At 36.5% G+C, this 25,046-nt stretch overlaps 2 protein-coding genes across 3 annotated transcripts in view; both read left to right on the top strand.

The window, feature by feature from the left end:
• Window positions 1–1,753: 1,753 nt before the first annotated feature.
• spi1b (Spi-1 proto-oncogene b) lies at window positions 1,754–12,811 on the top strand. Its single transcript, XM_042506410.2, has 5 exons — window positions 1,754–2,533; window positions 2,981–3,071; window positions 4,744–4,940; window positions 8,437–8,587; window positions 11,610–12,811. The coding sequence occupies exons 1-5, from the start codon at window positions 2,492–2,494 to the stop codon at window positions 11,918–11,920; spliced, it is 792 nt and encodes a 263-aa protein (XP_042362344.1). The 5' UTR covers window positions 1,754–2,491; the 3' UTR covers window positions 11,921–12,811.
• A 2,205-nt stretch (window positions 12,812–15,016) lies between these two features.
• The window catches only part of mybpc3 (myosin binding protein C3), a 44,400-nt gene continuing 34,370 nt past the window's right edge, over window positions 15,017–25,046 (top strand). For both annotated transcript variants that reach the window (XM_088076931.1, XM_088076932.1), the window contains exons 1-5: window positions 15,017–15,173; window positions 19,998–20,267; window positions 23,518–23,664; window positions 24,268–24,345; window positions 24,765–24,913. In XM_088076931.1, coding sequence (XP_087933057.1) covers window positions 15,149–15,173; window positions 19,998–20,267; window positions 23,518–23,664; window positions 24,268–24,345; window positions 24,765–24,913 — 669 coding nt within the window. In that variant the 5' untranslated portion in view covers window positions 15,017–15,148. The remainder of the gene's footprint in view (window positions 15,174–19,997; window positions 20,268–23,517; window positions 23,665–24,267; window positions 24,346–24,764; window positions 24,914–25,046) is intronic.

The following is a 25,046-nucleotide window of genomic DNA, read 5'->3' as shown; positions in this document are numbered from 1 at the left end:
ACACATTTGCCAGAGGTAAAAAGCTATTGCGTGACTATAAACAATCTACACCACAGTCGCGTCACCGTGTTCAGCATGGCTCAATGTGATGCTGTTCTGTAACCTTATATCTAAATGATCAAACTTGACTTTGTATTTTACAGTAAGTTGAGTATACTCAACACAAACAGGGTTTTGGTTGAAAATAGAATGTATCTTAAAGTATATCTTTTCAGTTATGTTCTTTGCACGATGTACACAAAAATACCAAATAAAAAGAGAAAAAAGCATTATCCTGTGGCTTCACTGAAAATAGTTATGATGGAAATAGTGCCCGGCGTGCTGCAGCTCACTCTGTGTATTAATACTCACGGAAAATGCTACTGTACTGTGTATCATCAGTTTTGCTCAGCCAGCTGTGATTAAGATGGGGCCGTCGAGGTTGCCCACAGTCTGTGTGGTTTTAACAGCTCCCCAAACAGAGACTCTGATGACAATGGTCCTCCAAAAGTTAACAAGGAGAGTGTCCCCTTGATCAAAAACCTTTGAAATAACAACAGACATGGAGGTAGAATCATCTAAACCAACTATTTTAAATTCTTGTCAACCTGTATGTAACATAGAGTGTGCAGCAGAGGATAAATGTTTTAGATACATCTGCACACAGTACAACTAATATGTCAAACAACAATCACTATCTGCTGCAGCTTCATTGTAAGTCTTCTTGTGTGGTAAATGTACCTGACTGTGTTGTGTAAAGTATTTGAAAGAGGGTTTGACCATATTTTTAACATGTAGCTGAGATCTCAGCACCCATGGGAATAAACACGGTGACCTTGGTTAGAAGATAAACTTAACCTCAGTATTTTAATCTTACAGAAAGCAATATTTTCAGTGCTTCGCCTTATCACTGTGCTGCAGTCTTCCTCTTAAACAGACAGTGCTAACAATATACACAATATACAGATTTTTGCTATAATTTAACAGCTATCTTTACATTTGGAAAATATATAGTTTCAGTTTCAGGTGTCAAAACCAACATATTTAACTTTTATTTTGCCCAAATGTCATATGGATGTACACCAACTGATTAACCATAGTATATTGCATAACAATGCATTACTAAAACAAACAGACTTTTCTCTTTTTTTTTTAGCACCACGACTCAAAGGCCCAGCAGGGGTTCTTTTAACAGTATCTCCTCTTTGTGATAATAATAGTCCCCTTTTGCCTCCAGTGTGGTTACAACACAGATACTGTACCTTCATCTTATCTTCCAGATGTGTGTGTGTGTGTGTGTGTGTGTATGTGTGAGTGTGAGTGTGAGTGTGAGTGCGAGTGTGTCTGTGTGTCAACATTTTTCCTCTTAAAAGTCCTGTTTCACCAAGCAACATGTTTTAGTCATTTTGCTACAGTGTAACCTCTCGGGCCATTAGTTTCAGATCTGCAGTCAGAACCCAGACGGATGGATGTAGTTTAAAGACACTCACACTGCACACATAGTGTGCAAACAGTTTAAATTACATCCCCTTTCACAGTAAATGCTGTCTTTACTTATTTTCTCAATGCTTCATGTGCTTTTTTTTTTTTAACTGTGTGTAAGCTGCTTTAAATCAAGTCAAATTCATTGTATGCTTAAACATACATGTTGAATAATGCTTGTTTTGTTTCTGATTCTTCTGATTAATGGCTACAAAACACAGTATAATATACATTTAATGAACTCAATAATTTCCCTACTATAAGAATATATGTTGAAGTTGGTAACACTTAAAACACCGTAATTAACCAAAGCGCACCTACATTCCAAACCAGTAATGAGTGCACATATATGAACATTTACTTACAAATGTTTATTATAAGACAATATGTGCTGCTATGTGCTGCAGTATGTGCTGCTAGTATATGCTGCTTATAAATTTCCTTTATGGCAACAACCACATTTTTTGCAGCATGAATCTTCTACTGTTGAGACCAAAAGCATCCTTTAATTTAAATAAAAACAACATATAAATTCAACCAAACGTAGTTATTAAACATTAAGCTCATTGCACCCCTTAATTATCTCATTCTTTTTGCAGTAAAGAAACTGACAGTGAGGAAAACCCTTGATAGTGATGATGACTGCTAAGGGAGGGGACAGTATAGACCCTGATAAATGTGACGTTTCATGGTCTCTCCTGACAAATCATCAATGGCCAGGAACCTTATAGCAGACACACTCTATTGCTCCCACCCACAGAAAGTTTTTACAGAAGTCAAAAAGTTCCTTTTTCATTTTACAGTCAAACAGCGGGCCTTGTTTATTTCATTTTATTTCACACAGTTGAAGGCCTCAGAGAGTAGCTCAGGTCAAAACTGTACGCTATACAATAAGGGAGAGAGAGAGACATTTTTGGTTTTCGTTGAGAGGAAATTTTGAAACATTGTGCAATGGTGCCGCAAAAGTTTTGAAAGGTTGCATTTAGCCTGCAAAGCGTCTGAGAGTCAGTCCGTTGGAGAAGAGGTCTCCATGTTGCATCCATACAGAATGGAGAGCTACCTTATCCCACCTGTAAGTATCATTTATTTATTTTTTTTATTATTATCTAAACTCTAAGGAGACTTTTAAGCATCTGATGCTTAAAAGAGATCCTTGAGCAGTTTTTCTCTTATGTAGAATTAAACAGCAAAACATTTAATAGTCAAGAGAATGGACAATGTGTTATTTCAAATTACAGGACTAAATGTAAGTCTACTTCAATGTGACTACATCACACAAACTGTAAGAGACTTTTATACTATGAGTGACATGAAAATGAAACTCAAAACTTCTTGGGAGTTTCAGAACAGCAGTAGAAAGAAAAAAAGTTATTATGATCACATAAATGTTACTAATGCCTTATCCGATTTAGATTTAGATACAATGTGAACTTTTTATAAAAGAATATAAATGATTAAATAAGTTAAGATATAATGTGTGCTATTTGTGGCTGAAAATGTTTTTTATTTGCTATTGCAGCACTCAGAAGAAATGTATGACCCTGAGATCTACAGACATCAAATTCCAGAATATTATAATCCATATGTCCTAGATACAGATATCCAGGCAGGTGAGTTTTACTTCAACATGCATTTTGTCTCATGTGAGTCAATCAGTGTTTAAACGGAAACCGCCACCTTTCTTTAAAATTACAGAGAATGATTTGAAACATTTTGAAATGCAAAGTAATGGTGATTGTGTGAGCAAACATAGCATGACATATATGTTGTTTATAGAACCGTTCTTACAACGTTTCATTAAAAAGAAAACATTTTTGTTATCTAGTCTAAATCTTCAAATTAATCACCGTGACCTGCTGTGGTCTTTTCTGATGCCTCGTACATAAAAAGCCTGCAGTTTGTGCAGCTGGAGTGCACCACATTAGGGTGTATGGAACACAGGAAACAGATGCCATTTCTTTCGGCCGCTACAACTCACAGACATAGAACAAACTTTCGCCCCATGGGGTTTTGTTGATACAAGAGAGGTGCTTTACTTTCTCCTGTAATCAACTGTTTTGAATATTGCACAAAAACAATATAAGTAGGGGGAGGAAAATACTTTTCATCACCTTATTGCAAAGAAAAAACGCCCCCACTGAGAACGCACTAGTTGTCTTTGTGATAAAAACATGTCATATCTAATACATAAATATTTCATCTCTTTATTATATTTAAAAATTATAAATTAAAAACATTGCATATACTGATATACACAAGTGATTTTACAGTGTTATAGTGGACGTATGGCATGACTTTATGATCCAGTCTGATGTGCTATTCTTATATATATTGTATTTTAAAGTAACTTCACTCTTTAAGCTAAACATTTTGCACCTCTCTATACACATATTTATTTATACTCTTTTTATGCATATACTTTTTTATACAGTAAATTCCTGTCTATTCAGGCAACGGCTTATTTAGATAACTTCTTACTTTATTTATGACGTATTTTATTGTTTAGTTTTACTTGTACAACCTTTTATCCATATAGCTATATATATATATATATATATATATATATATATATATATATATATATATATATATATATATGTGTGTGTGTTTTAGATATTTTTGTTTTAACTTGTAATTACATTGTTGGATGGAGTCTGTGACTCAGGTTTTTTTAAGGCAATGACTGCTCTGCGATTGTTGTTCATTTGGCAGTTAATGACTTTGCATATGAAATACTCCTTCACTTTTTTTCTCGGCTCTTCTTTATTTCCCTGTTACACTTAAAATACGTGAAAGTTGACTTATTTAATTATATTGATTAATTCTCAAATATATTCTGGGGGAAAATGTGTGAAAACATGAAAGAGATTACAAATGAAAAGTCAACGGTCGTGGCAACACTGTTAACAGGAAAGAGCTTCATGCTGAATTCTCTTTTATTCTCTTCATTTCACCCAGTTTATGCAAATTCAAGCACTATGAGTAAGCAGCTCATCATCATGAATTCAGCTGCTTTTGACCTAGTGGCTTCAGATATCCTATGACAAATATTGATTTTCAATGAAATACAAACTGGCTTTTTTCTTCATGAATTATTTTTAACCATCAAATTATAAGGGCATTTTTATGACTTGTATGAACATTTATGTTGCAGTTATCATTATCGGAGTTCATTTCTGTTTGTTTTTTTCTAATTAAAAAAAAATCCTCTTCTGATCAGTGATGGTAAGAAACATCAAAAAGCTTTGACCGTTATGCTGTTTCTCACCTCTCTCTCTTCAGATCACTGGGACTACCACCCTCACCCTCACGTACATCCAGTAGAGTTTGAAAACCTCCAAGAGGCCAACTTCACAGAGCTGCAAAGTGTGCAGGCGATCCACCCGCCTGGCCTCATACGACATGACACCATACGATACGACGCAGAAAACCTGCTCGATCCAAATCTTGGCGCACATCCTCACGTGTTACAGCAACCAGTAAGTCTGTCTGTCACCCTGCAGCATTAAACATACATTAAGGGAACAAACACACATCCAGCACATCAACACACACACACGGGTGCATGAACCTGCAGACAATGAACATAGTGATAACAGTTATGATGACTAAAGTATGGCTTTCCTGAACATTTTGTTGTACAAATTCTACTAGAAATATCATTCCAAGGAACAGACAACAGTTGGCTGATGAGAAATGTCACACAGAAGCTTTACAGTCTTCATACACACCTCTAAATCTCTAAATATCCTTCAAGCTCACTGCAGACGTCTTCAGACTTCACATAATTCACAGTTGGGTTTCAAATTAGAGAGGACATTCAGAGAATTGGTCCTGTGACATAAATCAGGAAGTGAATCTTTGAGTTACAAGAAACCTTTATTTTTTGTTCTTTTTTTATAATTTCAGCATAGAAAGAACATTTTCTTTAAAATAGTCTTAAGGCTCAGTGGAGCTCAGTTATTGTCACAACTGCACGCTCCACCCCTGCAGTTGTGAACCAATGAACCAGGACAGAGATCTCCGGTTTTGGACTGCAGTATCACTAACCAACACAACATTTTTAAAATCAGAAACCAATACACCTACACGTACCACTACTGCAAGCTCATGTTGTCGAGCAGAGGTAAAAAGAGCAAAAGGCAAATGTATTTATAGAACACATTTCTTGAGGCAATTTAAAATGATTTACATATATTTAAAATAAATATATAGACCATAAAGGTTAAATCTATTTCTTGTTGATAATAATTTCAGAATCTGAACTGGAATAAAATTTATTAACAGGTATTTTTTACTTTTAGGAAGTTGCTTTGGCCTTTGGTGCCTACATTTAACACACAATAAACATACCAAGAGAAAATGAAAATAAGGTCAAGTACTGCAACACTCAGGAACATGAATATATAATACAAACATTGCAATAACATATGAACAAAATACTTTAAAAAGTACTATAACATGACAATGTCAATGTCAAAAATATTAATAAAGGGGATGTGCAAAAGTTCACAGTATAGCAAATATGTGACATGTACAGAAATAACAGTGCGATATGTGCATTTTAAATTCTAGTCAGGTGTACAGGCTTTTAAACATACCAAATGTCAGGCTGAATGCAACTAGAATTTCTCCATCCAAGGTCACTGAACACAAAGGTGTGCTGAATTTAAATATTTCACTCTGTGAGGTGTAACTACAGTAAAGTGCTGGAACAAGCAGATACAGTATAAAGTATAAAATTAATTAAATGTGAAGATTAAAGGATATTCCATAACTTAATTAGCAACACTGGGGAACCTTTGTGTTTATACCTAGAAAAACATGCCATGGTTTTAGAAATAGGTGATAGTTAACAACTAATTTTTCACTTTGAAATAATATATTCAACCAAAATCCACTTAATTTTTATGTCATAATCTTATGTGAATCTATAACACTGCTCATAGATGAAACTCAGTTTGAATATTATTGTGAATAATACTTAAATTTATGATATATAAAATGTATTCACTGGTACATGGGATGTTGGCTTAGTTGTCAGTGTTTCCTAAAACACTGGACACAGATACACTAATATACACACACAAACACACACATCCACTTAAACTTAAGAAATGTTAGATTTCAGTGACACAACCTGTCTTTGCCATTTGTATCCTTTACAAAGAAACCACAAAGCATGTGGACTTTTTTGTCTATGATGGTTTTCATCTCTGAGCGAGTGAAATTTTCCTTTTTAAAAAAGGACTGCTGTTTTTACAACAGGAAGACAGTGTGTTTGTATGTGAAAAAGACAGGGTGTTAAAATATTAGTTGAGACATGGTCTGAGAATACAATGTGAAAACCGCAGTTCACACATGAAATTCATGTACGTTTCCACAACTGACAGGTTTTTTGAAGGGTGAATATGTTGACAAGTGTTGCCCACCCAGGCATACAGCTATAGCAGCATCCACACACCACAGCTCATGCAGAGAGATGTTGTCACTTACAGTGAGAAGATTTTAGTGAAAACCCACCTCAGGTTATGTGTCTGATGTTAAGTACAGTATGCAGTATCAATCTGAATGGCCTAGTTTAAAAAAAAATGATATGCCTATAACATCGTAAAATACTAAAGGTTTCAGAGATGGTAGTTTGAGAATTTAAAAAAAAATTATAAATGGTCATGGTGAGGTTGAGAAATGAATAAAATCAGTGGTGGAAGAAATATTCAGTGGAATTCCTTGAGTAAAAGTTTCAAAACTGCAAGACAAAAATATTCCATTTCAAGTGAAAGTTCTGCCTTCAAAATTTGACCTTATTAAAAGTACAGGAACATTTTCAATTAAATAAACTTGAAGTATTGAAAATAAAGGTCGTCATAGTGTAGAAAGGTCCCTGATAGGGTCAGTATTGATTCTGTATCATGTTTACCGAACTGATTACATGTTTTATGTGTAAAATCTGTGTTGAAAAGTAATAAGCATGTCTAAAATAGATGTAATGGAGTAAAAGTGCAATATTTCCCTTTAAATTATTGTGGAGTAGCAGCATACAGTTTTTTGCAGGAGCTCTATGCAACATTTAGAACAATATAGCAGCAAACAACTGCTTGTGTTGTAAGCTGAGCTCCTGTTCTTTGTGATGGTCCACAGACCAGCCATGGATGTATGTTTGTGCACGTAAGTCCCTGTGAGTGTATCCCACTGGCTGCTGCTACACTGTGGTCATGTGACAGTTTCTAATATATGTTGGCATGGTGTCACATCTCAGCCCCCCCACATTAACACAGCTCCTTCTGCACTGATGTCATTGTTAGCACTCTTAATGCTGTTAGCCCCGTTAGCTGTTAGCTGCCAACTCAGCCACCTCCATGTTGAGAGCCATGCGCAAACAATTTGTGAATCATATACAGTCTGAATTTCATATAGAGCCCCTTTAAAATGGAAATACTCAAGCACAAGTACACCAAAGCTCTACTAAAGTACACTCTTTGACTATGAACTCTCCAAATTTAAGGTCAACAATTGAAACACTCTTTACCTGTTAAGTCCCAGATGTATCTGTGCATCCAGCATGACAACTGCATATTTTACAGCCAAACTTTGTTTGCTTTATTTTCTCTGCCTGATCCCAAAATTCATAAAAACTGTTTTGCTAGATTCAGTGAAATTATTTTTATAGGTTTAGCTGTTGGCCTAATTGTCTACATGGACGACAACTAACAATATGCAAATTAATGGAAAGCTTTGCACCATCAAACCAACATTTATTTTCTTCTGCTATGTTTCTACGTACATGACATTACAGTTGGCAAGTCATGTACCAAAGTTTTCTCTGACTTTCTGAGTTGTTCCGACTAGAGGGATTGTTGAATTTTCCCAGTTGGGAACTAATTTTTCAGATTATTCAGACACCACATGAATATACCAGGAGTTAAACTATTGCAGATGTTATGAATTTTATAAAGTCTGACTCCTCTCTCGTAGGTAGCATTCTTCCCTCGGGCTGTATATCCACCACACGTGTCTCAGCGCAGCTCTGATGATGAGGAGCACGGAGCACGAAGTCCCCCGCTGGAGGTATCTGATGAGGAGTGTCTGCGAGATCGAGTCTCTTATGTCACACCAGGAGAGCTGGGTAAGGAAATAGATTTACAAGTCATTTCATGTGTGCAGTGGGGGAGCACTTCAGTTGTCTCCTGAGCCGTTAACACGGATACTTTAAGACAAACAACTGTGCTGGCCATGTGAGGATTCTCAGACATCCAGGTCATGGTATATCTAGAAGTGCTAAGTCACTGGACTTGCTTTAGATTCTACAGTCTTAAGAATTTAAAGCAGCAGGCCAGTGTTTTCCCTCCTCGCAGTGGGATGTCGTATGTTTGGCATTGAGTCATGTTAGCTTTGTGTTCTGCTGACATTTTAAGATGCACTTTTGGGATGAGCTACCAATTGCACAACTGCTTTTACACTGCTGGCCATGCATCTTTAACGGAAGTGGGTTCATAAGAGACAGAGTGACTGTTTGTTTGATATAAATGTTATTGGTTTCCAAGGCTGGATTTTTATACTGGTTTGTTGAAATAATCCAGCATGTACACAGAGAGAATGGTCAGCTATCCCCACGTTTTACTTTTTGGGCCTTCTGATGAGGATTCCTCATTAAAGATTTTATGGTCTTTGGTCCACTCTGCCTTCTTTGACCAAGCCCTACTGCATGTACCTGAACACCCACCAACACATTAAAATAAAGCACTAATAGCTAAGGGCCCTGACACACCAAACCAACATTGGTCATTAGGTAATGTTGGGCCATTGGTGAATGTCTGTTGCCCTAGTTTTTGCGATGTTTCCTGCACTTTAGGCAATAGTCAGCACTTTTCCTCTTTTTTTTTTTAATGGCCGATTCAGCATGTTGAATGTGTTGTTAATGTGCTAATTGGCTAATTAGCTTCTTGAATCCATCCTCTCAGTCTTCCAGTTTCCTTTATTCAGTGACGTATACAGACTATCGCCGCTTGCTGGTATACAAAGTTATTTCCTCTCATGCAGGCGCAGAACATACATGCTAGTTGGTCAGTGGCTTTAGTCTTTGCAGTTTGTTCATGTAGAACCTCAAGGCCGAGACATAGGTGACTTGAGGCTATAAAACAGATGGCTTTCGTTGCCAGTACTTTGTTGAAGACAGTTTGGTGTATCTGTACCTTAGTGGTCAATGTTGCTGATTTGGGGAATTAGGTTGTGTCTGTTTATAGCTCTGTTTATATCCTGCGTACTGTCGCTGTATCAGCATGTTCTGGAAAAATCACGAAGCACTACATATTTTTAGGATTAACTCTTTAACCAGCAGGTGTTTTTTGACCACAATGATATAGACTACAAACTACAGACAGTTATTTAAAGGCAACTGACTTCTTTAAACTGAGATCACCCTCTAGGCTGGTATACTGACACACACCCGTCTAGACGTGCTTATCGACGAGAGCAGTAAAAGGAATTGAATTAGTGATGCTGCAATTCAAACAAACTGTTATGCTTAGGTCTGTGCATGGCCGCGCCCACAGCTGTCATGTTTGACGTTTTTGGTCGACATAAACACCAACATGAAGCAGGAATTCAGCAAGCATTCAGTGCATTTTGAGGTTGGTTTATTGCTGAATAATGAGAGGGAGAAAATCTGCTTTCTTTGTGCTTTCAGAGCACTTGATGATTTGTCATTACAAATATTGTTGGGGAACTAAGTTCTATTTGTTACATCTTGTGGAGGACGTGTCTCGCTGCGATTACATGCGTGCTCTCCACTTCCTCTTCTGGCTAGTTCAGGACCTAACAGGACCAGCTGAGCCTCAGTAGTTTCTCATATAGAGTGTCTGCAGTGCCAAGTGGTTTGTCCCTAATATACCTTTGTAAATATTTGCATGGCTTTCTTTTTTATTCAAGCACCTCTGTGAGCACTTTGGTGGCAGTTATTGTGTTTAACTTCTTCAGCAGACCTTTTTTAACCTTTCCCATATCTAGGCAACCCTTTGCATTTTTGTTCATGCCATTTTTTATCTGAGCATGGCTTTACAGAGTCCCTGTAGATAATTTTGATTGAGGTGTAAGGATGACTAATGAACAGACTCATAATAAGTGGTTCTTTGAGTGTAGAGACAATCTCAGTCAGGCTTAAGATCCAAACAAGGTCAGCGGGGGCGCAGTTGTTCAGTAGTAATTGATCGGATTGGATCAAATCTTGAAAATGGGTTGTTCGAAAGAAAAAAGGATTCTGAAATCAGGTCAAATCATGTAAATCAGTCTTAGTTTTGATCTGAATCAAACTCACGGGATGTGTTGTTCAAAACTTTAGAGTAGGATTGAGATTCCTCTGAAGGCTGGAGTCAGGGTGACTTTAAGAAACAAAATGTAATAAAACTTTATAACTGGTGAAACATATATACATTAATTAATATTTTGCACTTGATTTGTTTAACAGTTACTTTGGTAAAGTAGATAAAGTAGAGAGTTTGCAGTGCAGGCTTCCAACAGTATGATATCTTTTCCCATTTAGAGCACAGATTATCCACTTTGAATATCTTGAAAAGTTTGCATCTGGATTAGAGTGATTCAATCCAATGTGGCTTTTGAAAAACAGGTGCAAAAGTTAGACAGATCAGCTGATCCTGAACAGCAAAACATGGTATTTCCAAATATGAATTATTCTAAAAGATTTCGAACAACTGGGCCCAGAGTAGCAACATGCATTATCCTTAAATTACCACGTATTGCAAGTGAAGTTATAGCAATCATAAGGTGTCATTAAAGGGTATCTGAAGCACTAAAGCAGCGACTCACTGAGGATTACATGAGCCAGCATTTTGTAGACTTTTAGTTTACTCTGTAAGTCATTGCGTTCTCTTCATGTTACCTCATATTAATTTGCATAAAACAGAACCTAAAAAAACATATATTGTGCCTCTGTGCCACCAAAAGAAAACTACTTATTTTCTTCACCTTTTTCATAGTGTCATTGTGCCACAGCTTAATTAGGCTTTATGCAGTTTTTTTTTAATTGTTAATATTGACCAAGTAATATAACTAAATCTGAACACTATATACAGAATAACAGTGGATTTCAGTCTAAAACTAATGATGTTGCAACTCTCTTATGTTTCCAACAGGCAATAAAAAGAAGATCCGTTTGTACCAGTTCTTGTTGGACCTTTTAAGGAATGGAGATATGAAGGACAGTATCTGGTGGGTCGACAGAGACAAAGGGACATTCCAGTTTTCCTCTAAACACAAGGAGGCTCTCGCGCACCGCTGGGGAATCCAGAAGGGAAACCGCAAAAAAATGACCTATCAGAAGATGGCTCGTGCCCTGCGCAACTATGGCAAAACTGGAGAGGTGAAAAAGATAAAGAAGAAGCTGACGTACCAGTTCAGTGATGAGGTGCTGGGTAAGACTCATCTGGACAGAAAATATATGTAGGCAGGGGGATTTCTGAAATGTCAAGATTTACTCAGTAGTTATTGTGTTAGAAACTCAATCAAATGTGCTGATCTGTTAACTTCCATTTTGTGAACAGCACCATTATTGTTCAATAATTGATACTGTACAGTCAAAAGGCACAAGGGGAAGGAGAGAGAGCGATGTGTGTGTAAGTGTGTGTGTGTATATATTTATATATAAATATATACACAGACTTACACACCCACAAGCATACACACACACGTATATATAATGATGAAATGATTTAATATCTTGAAATAATGTGTTAGTATCTTCAAATAATGAAATGAAAACATTTCTCAAAATAATGAATTACTTATCTGACTTTAAAACTTAGTATCTCAAAGTAATGAGAAACAATAGCAATTTTTTATTATTTTTTTGAAGTTTATAATTATTTTTGCGATATGATATCGTTTTTGAGATACTAAGTCATTGTTTTGAAAAAGTCATTGTTTTCAGGATCTTTTGTTTTTAACCACAGTGATGTAAATGGGCTTCCATACATATCAGAAGAAATTCAAATTGGAAATGTCTGTGTACATATTTTCAGTGTTAGAGTCAAACTTTTTTTTTTTATGACATGTCACCAACAAGAGTTAAAACTTAAAACATCAGACTCTCCATTTGTTGGATATGATTAAGTTCTCTTTTAATTGTGGTAATGTTACTGTATGTATATATAATTCCAATGTAATATTTAAAACAGTGAGGATTCAGGAGACAACAATGTCATTAGTGGTATGGACTAACCGTTTAGGACTATTACTATTATTATTTACACAACAAGACACGTTTTGTACAAATACATGTAACTCAGTATGTTATAATGAAGAATTGTTTGTAAAAAATAAATTGTTCATTAACGTATATGTGCATGGTAACTGTTTCTAAGTAACATCTCACGTCAAAGGTAAAACACAAAAAAGAAGGGTCATTGTACAAAGGTGTACAGTGTTTGGTTTACAGATGAGGTTTTACTTTACAGTTTGTTACAGTTATAAAGATTAAAGGTGACTATGAGGAAATATGAGTGTGAAGAGGTCTGTCACTCAGTTCTTGTATATCTGCGTATTTTCACACACTGCAGGCGGCAGCTCTCCACTCAAAGAGTCAAGGTGACATATCTGGTGTTTTCAGATAAACAGTCACACTCATCCACTTTCTCTCTTAATTTCTACAGCAGTAAAAAAAATGCTTGATTGTGTAATAATAACTTAGTCTGTGTTTTGTGTCTGTATATAACATAGTTTCCTTTGCAATGACAAGTGTCTCATCCTTCATTTTCTTGCGCAAAGCTCATTTTTAGCAAAATGAATTTTATTTTGTTTATGAAATGCTTATCAGCTTCCTCAGCATCACACCTCTCTTCTAACAGAAAAATAGGAACTTAACTACATTTATGTAACACATGCCATAAAAACTATTTTGCCGATTAATTTCATTTTAATAAATTCAATAAAATCACACTAATCAAAGAAAATTAAATAATTATTGTTGAAGTCATACAAAAACACTATTATACAAAGGAGTAATAATTTGCATGTAATGTGCATTGTATAAATGTAAAAATACTACAGCAGCTGGTGTCCCAAGAGCCAACAGCTCCCCTCAATGGTCAAGTTATTAATACTCACTGCCCCCTATGTGAGAAGATGAAAAAAAATGTCCTCAAATAGAATACAATACAATACAATATAATGTAATACAATGCCATACGATGCAATACAATAGAATTGAACTGGATGATCAGTTGTATTACTTGCATCTATCAGATTAGTTCTGAGTGTGATAGAAAACAATGTCAGAAAAGACAAACACATGTTTGTATAGTTTTGTACAGTATAGTAGTAAAACATAGTACTGTCTTTTGGAAATAAAGATATAGTACAGGATAGTATAGTATTCAACTAAAACACAAAAAACTTGTGCTCCAGTTGAATACTATGATATACTATACTATTCTATATCTTTTTTTTAGTATAGTATATTATAGTAAAGTAAAACAATAAAATATTGTAAAAAGTACTGTATCGTTGTATACATAGTATAGTATAGTGTACTGGAGTGTAGAATAGTAAAAAATATATATAACACAGTCTTGTAAAAACAGTATAGTATAACAGCAGTACAGCAGAACAATGACAAGTAGCATAGTGCAGTAAAATATAGTAGCCTGTAGGACAATACAATAAAATATAATACATTAGAAATATTGTACTTTTTGTTATGCTGGACAGAGGAGATGGTACTTTTCAGATGAATGCTATACATACAAAACATTGTCACATTATACAATACATTAAACAGTTAAATTATATATAATCCAACTGTATGTAAAACAGTTAAACTAGCATATCCACCAGCATGTAAATCACTTTACATATGAATAGACTGTATTATAGTGTTATCTTTTCCATCTTTTCGGTGCATATGTGCTGAAAGAGTAAATAAACTTTTTTTTTTTTTAACTGTAAACTTCTAATAATTTGTAAAATTCTGTAAGCACCTTTACTATTCCTGTATATTGTGTTCCTGGAAGCTTTATTCAATTGACAAAATTAAAAGTCAGGCTTGTAGCTGACCTTTTACCGAAAAAAGGACACTGTGCATCTATGGTAGGGGTGGTTTAAAAGGTGCCAAACAAAGACAAAACGAATGTATAGAAATTCTTCAAAAATAACCAAATTGAACCTGTTCTCTGCAGCTGTTGGAAGATTCCCACAAGGGAAGGCACAGTGATCTCTGCCAACACATAAAACAAACCTATGGATCTCTGTACTTTTCATCCATTCTAAGGTTTAAAGTGTGACCCGGTGAAGCACAGATGTGGGGAGAGCAAAAAGACTTTTTTTTGGATTCAAGGCTCTAAATTTACCCACTGCAATGCCTCCCTTCCCTCCCTCTCAAGACCTGTCATTTAGCCGAGGTGTTGGAAGAAAGGATGGTTGAAATATAGTCTGAGGTCAGACATGAGCGGGGGTGGTCGGGGGGGCCGTGGTGCTGCTGGGATGGGAAGTACGAGTCGAGGGGGTGGTTGTTGTGTTTTTGGACATTGTGTTGAGCCAAGGAAAAAAAAATTCAGGAGAGGTGGGATGGTTCATGAAAGGGGTTGGGGGCAGCACTATTAAAGGCAGAGGGTTGACATAGACGGTAGACTGTTTAGGAACAGTGAGTCACACTGTGGAGGAGAGGAGACCATTCAGGATGCCAGAGCCAGTCAAAAAAGCAGGTGAGTGTGCTCATTCATCTGCTTTTAAAAAGGGTTTTCATAATCTTCCCTTGACACATGAAAAGCGTTTTTTTTTTTTTTTTTTAAGTCTTCAGAGCATATGACCCGTTGTGAGCTTATCAGCATGCTGCAACTGAATATCTGGTGGTAGTTGTTACTTCCTTTTGGCAGCGTTCTCCGCAAACTCAAACTTATTCTACGAAACTAACAATGTGATATTACAATATGTGTGAGAAAATATCCTGCTGTGCTGGTCCACACTGCACTTAAGCAACTATAAACCGCAAGCAAACTATATCTCACTTGAGACCTGCACGTTGTTTTCATGTTAAACAGTAACACACTGCTTGACTGAATAACATAATAATTATATTTTAAATAAAAAAAATCTCTGTATCATGTTTTTTTCTTTCCTGTCATGGCATTGTTCTTGAACCAACTAATTTTTCACTTTGTCACAATTAAAAACGATTTTTTGCCCTTTTGCCATTGAACAGCAAATATCGTATATAACGTAATGTAAAATAAAGAAATCAATTTTTTTTAAATCATGTTAAAAAATGTAGGGTTAGAATAAAAGATAAAGTAAAAAAATAAAATGCATTGATTCCACACAGGAAAGTGAAGTTACAGCAGCAGCAGGACAATGAAAGATGCACTGGTAATTAAGTTTATTAACTTTAATACCTTATAACATTAAAAATTTATTTTCATGTTAATTTTATAGCAAAAGAACATCTCTTGGTTCTCTTCTTGGTTAAAAAAAAAGACAAACACACCTGTTTTTACATGCTAAAGTATGTAATAAAAACCTTAATCATAAAGGCAGCAGTACTAACATCTTTGGCCCCTGAGCCCTATAATAGAAACAATTCTGCTGTATTTCTACCAGGAAATTTTGGCAAACACAGGTACCATTTTTCTACAGTAAAAACTTTTTCCCCTTTTGAAATTTGGTGGTGGGTAAAATGTCATGCAGAAAGTGAATGTCACAACAATTCATTAAGTAGATTAAGCAAAGTAAAAATCTTGTCCTCTAGCATGTACAATTCAGATATATTCCCTCAGATATATTTCCTGGCTTCATGAGGTGACACAAGTAGCTTGGTACAAATCCTCATGTAGCCAGTAGCCAACATCATAACTTCCTACGTGCAGTTATCCATCCATTTGTTCAAAGGGTTTTCCTGTGTTGTGATAGTTTCCCTAAGCCCCTTTTGGCCATGTCAGGAACTCAGTAACATGTCACATGATCCAGGTGGAAACATTGTCTGATGTGAAATCAACACTGTCACATTTCCAGCATCACTGCATTCACAAAATGCACCACTGATCCAAAAATGCCTCACAGAATTCCAACTTGACATATGGACGTCCACAGTTTTTTTCTCCCCTCTCTTAGGTGGGAATGGATCGTTGTTTGGGGACTGAGAGGTCAGACATATCACATATCAGAGGACACATTGCAGCCCAAATGGCCGGCTCTGTGTGCTAAGAATTTTATTGTAGTGGATTTGCTCAGGACAATAACAGTTATGATCGTCTTATGCCTGTGACATTTTCATTAATTATCATCAACAGTTTGAATAAACAGAATGCTTCTCGGTTTATGAAGTATTGCAATAGACTTGATTTAATTAGTCATTGTTAAAATAAAATACATATATGTATATTAAAATATCAGTGATCAGTATTAACCCCTCCACCCCAGAAAAACAAACAAACAATGTATCAAATGACAACAAGAAAGGTGTTGCTCATTGTGTTGAACTTAATGAAAATTATTGCCTGAACCTGGAGTGAGTTCAGGCTCATTTTATAGCTGCCCAACCAACAACTTTTCTGTTTCATTTTTTTTTCTCATTACTATCATAGTGTCACTTTCAGCGTAAAGGCTTTAAAAACCCAGAGTGCGCAACCTGCTCAGTGCCAAACAGCAAACAGACACAGTTACACAAAACACATTTTTAGTCCTTAAGTGTGACACTTAAGGCTTAATATCTTTTTAGCCATTGGCTTTATGGAGTGGTCGTGGCCCAGAGGTAGAGCAGATCGTTCTCTAACCAGACAGTTGGTGGTTTGATTCTTGGCTCCTATGGTCAACATGTTGAAGTATCCTTGGCCAAGACACTGAACCCCAAATTGCTCCTGATGGCTGCTCTGTAAGTGTTTGAGTGCGTGTGAATGGTCAAAAAACTAAGTAGCAGGAAGCACCTTGTATGGTAGCCTCGGCCACCGGTGTGTGAGTGTGTGTGTGAATGGGTGAATGTGACTCGTAGTGTGAAAACACTGGTCAAAAATAACTAGAAAAGCGCTATACAAGCACAGATGCATCCATTCTGTTACAAAGAATGTTTCAAAATCCCTTAAAAAATGTCCTTAGTTGAGGAAAAATGTTAAGGCATTGACTACGCTGAGAGGGTTTTTCCAGCAGTAGAATTCTACAGTTTCCACTGCATCTGTTTGTTAGTTTGCACTCACACTTGTGAGATCCCTCAAAAGAAGACTTAAAGTTTTTTTGTGCAACCGATTTTATTTCATGGAAAGCTCAACTTGGACTTTAAAAATCCTAGTTAATGTTGGACCTATATTCACCAGATGACCAGAAACACGGCCCTTAATGAATGATGATGTTGCTCTGTAATCACTAAATATTTAATTAAGCAACTGTTTGCTAATAATATCAACATAATAGGTGATAATCTGACAGTGATGTGTTTACTATTTGTTTCCTCTGTGACCAAGTGGCCAAAAAATGGTTATTGCAGGCTTAAAACACATTTTAATTAAAGCTGCTTTCATGCATGCTTTCTACAAACAACATGGAGACGCATTCATGAAAATAGTGACACATATTGGTCAAAAAAGGGCCATCTTTAAATCAAGCAACTAAGCACTAATAATTATTGTATTCAGATAAAATATGTGATAAAAATAAACAATGAATGGATGTTAAAATAAAATAATCGAAAATAAAACAAATCATCATGTGAAAGGAAGTCCTGAAAACAACAAAATTTAGAAGTTATCCCTTAATTAATAATAAAAATGTAAACTGTTATTTATTACTTAATTTTAAATAAATGGAAACTAGGACAGCCTTTTTACTTGAAATGTTATAAGGGTGTGAAAGGCAAAGCAGTATGACTGAGTGACGACATGACATGAAGAGATGCCATAACAGTAGAGACAGACTGAGGGCACATCATTCTTTCTGTGTCTACAGAGTCACAAAAATAGAGTTCACTTAATCCCTTGAGTATGGTACCTGCACCCCTGTTGCAGCTGAAGCTGCCAGCCTCAATTATTAGTCCAGTACATAGGCATCCTATATATAAACTCATAAGGTCATTGTGCAACACGTGGAGTTTATTTGTTCTGTACATTGAACCGTTCAGGACTCTTGGCAACCAGGAAACAATATGCATCTGAATAGGTCCTATACATGTCTTGATTCCAACCACCTAGTGTTACCCTTAAACTACTATCAGGGCTGTCAGTTCCAATCACTCTTTTTAGTTTTTTAAGAATTTTTTTTATGCAATGCAAGTGTACATGTTACTATTAATAGACTGACTTTAGACACTGTGTATTGATTTTTTTCCCCCTATTTAAAATTATTACCCATGCCTGTTACTATTATTGATAAGAAAGTCCTGATCTGATATCAAAGATTTGTATCTGGGACAATAAAGGTATTTTTTGACTGATTAGGATTGGCTATATTGAGCTTAAAGAGCCAAATTTGATCATGTCAGCTGTCACGCAGGTGTCTTTACTTTTATACATAGCAACACAGAGTGCAATCTTTGTCAACTGTCCAACTCTCCGCTTTCTGTCCCTATCTCCACTGAGCTCCCGTTTGTGAGAGCGGGGGCTGAGCCTCATCTGCAGTGATACACCACACACTATAAACAGAAATGCAATGTGAGACTTTTTTTGATTTTTTTCATATACTGAAGTTATGAACACTTATTTTAGTTCAATGTGCTCAGTGTGAGAGACCCACATTTTGCTTTTTAACTTCTATTTTTACATTGTGGTGCTGCTACTTTTACTAAGTAAAAGATGTGAATGCTTGATCATGGGTCTGTTTTTAGGCAGTGGACTCACTTTTTAAAACAATTACAGCATTAATGAGCTTCAGAAGTCAAATTATGAATACAGCAACACTTTTCAATGACACCCACTGAGTTGGCATCCTTTAGAAAACTTTTTAATTTGTCATGAGTTTGATTTATTGGAATTTATTATAAATACCCCTGTAGGTTTTTAGTTCTTTTAACTTCTGTTCTTTTGAACATCTCCCACTCAAGTAATATTTATTCTTTCATGACTCCCAAAATGAAGCCCAAACTGTGTGCTTCAGAATCATTATTTTCTTGAAAATACAGAAACTATGTAAGAGAGTACCAAGACTACATAAATGAGACTTATTATAAAGCCAGATGTTGGTGGTTTGAGAGAAAAGGCAAATTCATCAGTTTTCAGCTAGCCCCACCAAGTGTGCTGCAGACTGTACGACACTGTACGTTTATAACATGAGCAGACTTTTGTTTTCAAATGGATGTAAACTTACACGATTAGATTCCAATGCAAAAAACCTAAACTGTATTTTTGGTCTTTTATTTTGTTTGATGAAACTCGAAATGTGCAAAAAGTAAGACTACTGTTACCTTTTACTTGTTTCTCATCAATGTTCACAAGCAAAACAAATGTTGCATGAGTGTTTTCTCTTCAATATGGTTTGATTACACCTGAACAGCAGACAAGCTTAAAAAATAGTCTGTCACTTAAAAAAGCTCACCCACTCTTCCTCTTCAGTTTCAGCATTCGCCAAGAAACCAAAGACTCAGGAGGCAGAGGAGGGGTCCGATGTGCTCTTTGAGGCAGAGACTGAAAAGCCTGATGCTAAAGTAAAATGGCAGTGCAACGCAAAGGACATCACCAGTGGCGACAAATACGTCATCACAGCCGATGGAAAGAAGCACTCCCTCAGTATCAAAGCTGTTACCAAGGAAGATGCCAATGTCTACGCAGTGATTGCAGGGGGGTCAAAGGTCAAGTTTGACCTGAAGGTCGTATCAAAGCCAGGTGGGAGACTTTGATGCTGAAGCTGTGTGTTTGAGGTTTCTGCTCACTGACTTAAGTAGTCGCCACAGAGCACAAAGCAAAAAATAGCACTCAATGCATAAAACCACTGAGGCAGTAAATACTTGATGAACTGCACGCACTTGATGTTTCTGCACATGAGCTCACTGTCTGCACTCTGACAGCTGCTCAATGAGTCTCTGAAAGAGCTTTGTATGGTCTTTCTTTAAGAGGGTTTGCTTTAAAAGGAATAGTTTGACATTATTGATAACATGCTTATTACTTTTTGTGCATAAAGTTAGATGAAAAAATTGCCACATTCATATTATTATTATTTCATATCACTTATTAATAAGTGCTACACAACATCTTGTCTTCACTTTGCAACCAACAGAGACTAAAGAGAGTCAATACTATTGTCCCACACATAACCCATGAATGCAATCTGATCTTACAGAAACACATAAAAGTATGTCACACCTTGTGGGATGGGGGTGCCATCTTTTGACGTATGCACTCTGTTACCTCTAATGCCAAAGTGTATGCACTCAGTCCAAAAGACAGATAGTTTACAACATCTGGTATGCGAGTGGCCATAATGCATCAGGATCTGTGATCCAGCCTTGGGGCGCCTAGTCATATGGCTCCATGATTTTTATTGTAATGAGATTGTCCAAATGCTGCTGCTTGACCACTGTGGCAGGCACAGGTAACTCAGTGCAGTCATCACAAAATGAGGCCCTTGTCCAAAAAATTTAGCACGACCTGTCATCAGCTTCACATTCTTGATTCGTAAAATGACCCAAACTGTTTACACCACATTAAGGTGAGGTGACACATTATCTGTTGAAATTATGGGCTAGCACCACAAAAACAATACCAATAGGAATTCAGTCACAAATGTTTGCAGATTTCAATATGTGGTTAACATTGTGAAACAATCAGTTTTGTTGGGTTTAGGTTTTAAAAAAACTGTGACTAGTTACCTATAACTGAGGTGAAGGTAGTGTACTGCTACAACACTGGAATAGGACTCTAAAAACAAAGGAAAAATAATGGCAAGGACGCAGACATGTCAGGCTAGGGTGATTTATTGTCTTGAAAACCAAAAGTGCCAATTTACAGGGGCAGTCCCATGTTCGCCTGTGGTGGAGACAGCAATACAATGTTAAAGATCAACTAACAAATAACAGCCTATTGTCAACAGAAATGAGCTCATAATAAAATAAATAATAAATTCTAATGAAAATGAACTATAAACAAAATAATAATAATAATAATAATGATTGCTAAGCAGAACTGACATTACATCACCGTTAAAACAGGGTTTAAATGGCTCTTTGCGACACGTCAGCAGGAAAAGAGTGGATTTAGGCAGATGGTCAGACCTCACCTTTATACCTTAAGCCCCACCCATACTATGCCTACATAACATAACTCATGACAGTTATTTTTAAACTTATTTTTCTAGCCATAGTTGGAGTTCTTCCCCCTGTTTCAACATTTAACATCTCTTGCAGCATTAATATTATTTTAGACTTGCAACAAAAACTTAATAATGGGGATCATTATTGTCTGTTATAATACTGAAGAATGGGGGTTTCTATTTGGTTTCTTCCACCTCAGTCCTCTTTAGTGCAGGTGTATAACGAGGTCATGGTCAAGGTCAAATAACAAGGTCATGTAATGTTCATGTTCATGTTCATGCTCATGTGTTTATGTTCATACATATGTTAAGTTAATTTAATTCAGTTCAATATTGATCTCTGGTTACACTCGGGATACAAACAGCAGTCTCCTGGGTGAAAGTCCTATGTTTGTTTGAGTTGTCCACCAACCTGACAGCCTCCCTACACTGACTTTTTTGGTCTTCATACTATCTAATGTGTGACATTGTCCAGGAAATGTGTGTGTCCATCGTTACAAAGGATTTTAACTGATTTTCTGTTGGCATTGTTTCCATGGTGCTGGCAAGTAATGTCTAAAACCACAATGTTATGTGGTGTTAAGAGGATGTGGTGACCAGGCTGAATGTATTAAAATAGCTGGATTACAGCCTTGCTGACACATGCCCCAGAGGTCAGGCAAAGTACTGCAACAAAAAAATCATCCCAAAAAGCATTTTCACAATTATAACCATTATTACTACCATTGCCATTTTGTAAAACTGTTTACAGGACACATCCAATTGAAAACAAAGTTACTTTCATTTAAAGAAATGGGTGGCATCCTGGAGTCCTGCATCCAGGTCTTACAATGTGCACATATTCTGTCCTAAACCAAAACTTGACATTGTATACTGAACAAACAAGACATATCATGTAAATCAATGAGCTTTAGAAGAGCTGGTAGGTGGATTTGTAGCTTTTGAACAAAGCCAAGCTAGTTGTTTCCTTCTGCTGTCAGTCTTTATGTTAAGCTAAACTATTGTCTCCTGGTTGTTGCTTCATATTTACCATGCAGACATAAGGTTTCCTAAATGTCAAACTATTCCTTTAAGGATCTGCAAAATTGAAATCACTGGCTTAATCACAATCATTTTGTCCAGCATTTTAACATATCTATAGAGCACTGTCCTGTGTGCTGCAATGACCATGTGCAAAGTGTGCCACAGAGCAATATTTGTGCTATTAGTCTGTCAGTGTGACCTGCTGAGGTCGTTTGTGTGGGTTTGATAAGGTGGAAACAAATCTCAAAGAAAGGCAGCAGACTAATGGGCCCAGTGTGCTACAACAGACGTCCCACAGCTGTCTGTGGCTCATATCATAGCCGCCCTTACTCTGTCTGCACAGAGACCTTGACCCTCACACCAGTACATTATTTCCTCATGAGTAACCACCACTTGACTGGTGCTCAGGATAGGCATGAGAGGCAGCTGATAACACATGGAAAATTGTTCAGTCATTCAAAGATGATAAGACATAAGAAATATTTGGGTGATAAATGTTTGCCAGAGAATAAATTTCACTCTGACAAAAGGGTGTGTAGTAGAATACTAGAAAGAAAAGTTGTATAAATGTATAAATCTAAGTGGTTATAAATATTCACATTTCAAGTCATGCTCAAAGCTTCACTTGAACTAAAGAGTCAGAGATAAGTATTGTTTCCTAAAAAAAAAAAAAAAAAAGCTTTTTACGGACATTCTCTAAGCAAAAATATGTCAAGTTTGGGTCTCTTGATCTTGCAGCAAACAGGCCCAAAATGTGTCATTGTACCTCTAACTTATGACTTGTATCTGGTGATGGTAACACAGAAGCTCCAGTTGAGGCTCCAGCTGAGGCCCCTGCTGCTGCACCTGCAGAGTCCAGTGGAGAACCAGAGCAGGCCCCCGCTCCGCCTGCAGCAGCACCGACAGAGGACCCGCCTGCTGCCCCAGCAAATGATGCTCCTCCAGCTGAGGGTGAGTTGCTTAGTCCCATATTCATTCAGTCAGTCAGTCAGTCATTTACTCCTTCATCTTGGTGTCGGGCTTATTTGCCATCAAGGTAAAAGAGCATTACATTTTTAATTACATAAGTTTATATCTCATAGTCTATGCTTTGATAAACATGCAAACGGCACCAGACACTATGTTTGCTTTATATTTCTTTTAATTTCTCACACCGCTGTATGTGATATAAGAAGTGTCCCCTAAGTCCATATATCCTTAGAGCCCTTGAGTGTACAGCACTTGAATAAAAGTTTTAATTGTGTTACTTTCATTCGAGTGACACAGTTTGTAAGCTTGAAATAATGTTATCATACAAATCATACAATTTAGAATGCAGTATTTAGCATCATGATGTTCCACACATCACCAGTAACATAAATAAACAAATCAGTGTAACTCAGTCAAGTAAAAGTCAGTAACTTAAAATATCCTGCTTCAGTCTACTAAAAGAAGAAGGTTTTCATTCCCTACACGGATTTCTAACTTTTTTTTATTTTTTAAATAAAACATTGTCTGATTTGGACCCCTTGACTTGATGTTGTGATACTCTGCTCTGACCCTGTTGGACTTTAGACGGACAGCCTCCAGACACCAGACAGGACCTGACTGGACTCTTCACAGAAAAACCTCAGAGTGGGGAGGTCACCGTAGGTGAGAGGCCTCAAAAACAGGAGTACTATAAATGGGAAATAATCTAAAATACGTACTGTGTAGAGAATGTGTGCAACTGTCTTGGAAATGTTGAACATTAGAGAGCTGGGTATAGTAATATGAAAAGAAGCAAGAAAGAATAATGGAAATGATATTAAGTTACTATTACTGGTTCCTTTAATTTGAAAACTGACATTAGTAACTTGTTAATAAATTCATGTTTCTTTGAACTGTCAAACAGATACAGAAGTCCTCAAACGGTATATATGAAAATCTAACATGACAGTGAATGTGTAAAAAAGATACTAAATAAGTTGATAGTTTGTAGACGTTTATCACAGAATGAATCAAATACCATTAAAAAGTTTGCGGTGCATTGGATATCATAATCTGAGGGATAACGTGCATTTGTTGTGAAGGTGGAAACATAACGTTTGTGGCCAAAGTGAATGCTGAGTCGTTGCTGAAGAAACCCACCATCAAATGGTTCAAAGGGAAGTGGATGGACCTTGCCAGCAAGTCTGGAAAACACCTGCAGCTGAAGGAGACGTATGACCGCAGCACCAAGGTACTGTGCACCAATACTGAAGGCACAAAAACAGGAACATCTTTTGATGTCTTAAAGCTTATTTTATACTGTATCTGAGTTATTGTCTTCTTTTATTTAAAGAGCTCATGAAAAGCTGCCCATATGTTCTCTG

The sequence above is a fragment of the Plectropomus leopardus genome, chromosome 1, assembly GCF_026936395.1.
Source record: "Plectropomus leopardus strain MGB_pleo_1.0 chromosome 1, ASM2693639v1, whole genome shotgun sequence".
NCBI lineage: Eukaryota > Metazoa > Chordata > Actinopteri > Perciformes > Serranidae > Plectropomus > Plectropomus leopardus.
Note: the sequence above shows the minus strand (reverse complement) of the source record. Positions and strands in the feature narration are given on the sequence as shown.

Excerpts from the sequence above, each read along its gene's own strand:
- spi1b (XM_042506410.2), top strand. The coding sequence starts at position 2,492 with ATGTTGCATCCATACAGAATGGAGAGCTACCTTATCCCACCT. Across the intron at positions 2,534-2,980 it reads AGAGCTACCTTATCCCACCT|CACTCAGAAGAAATGTATGA; the intron begins GTAAGTATCATT and ends TTGCTATTGCAG. Across the intron at positions 4,941-8,436 it reads CTCACGTGTTACAGCAACCA|GTAGCATTCTTCCCTCGGGC; the intron begins GTAAGTCTGTCT and ends CCTCTCTCGTAG.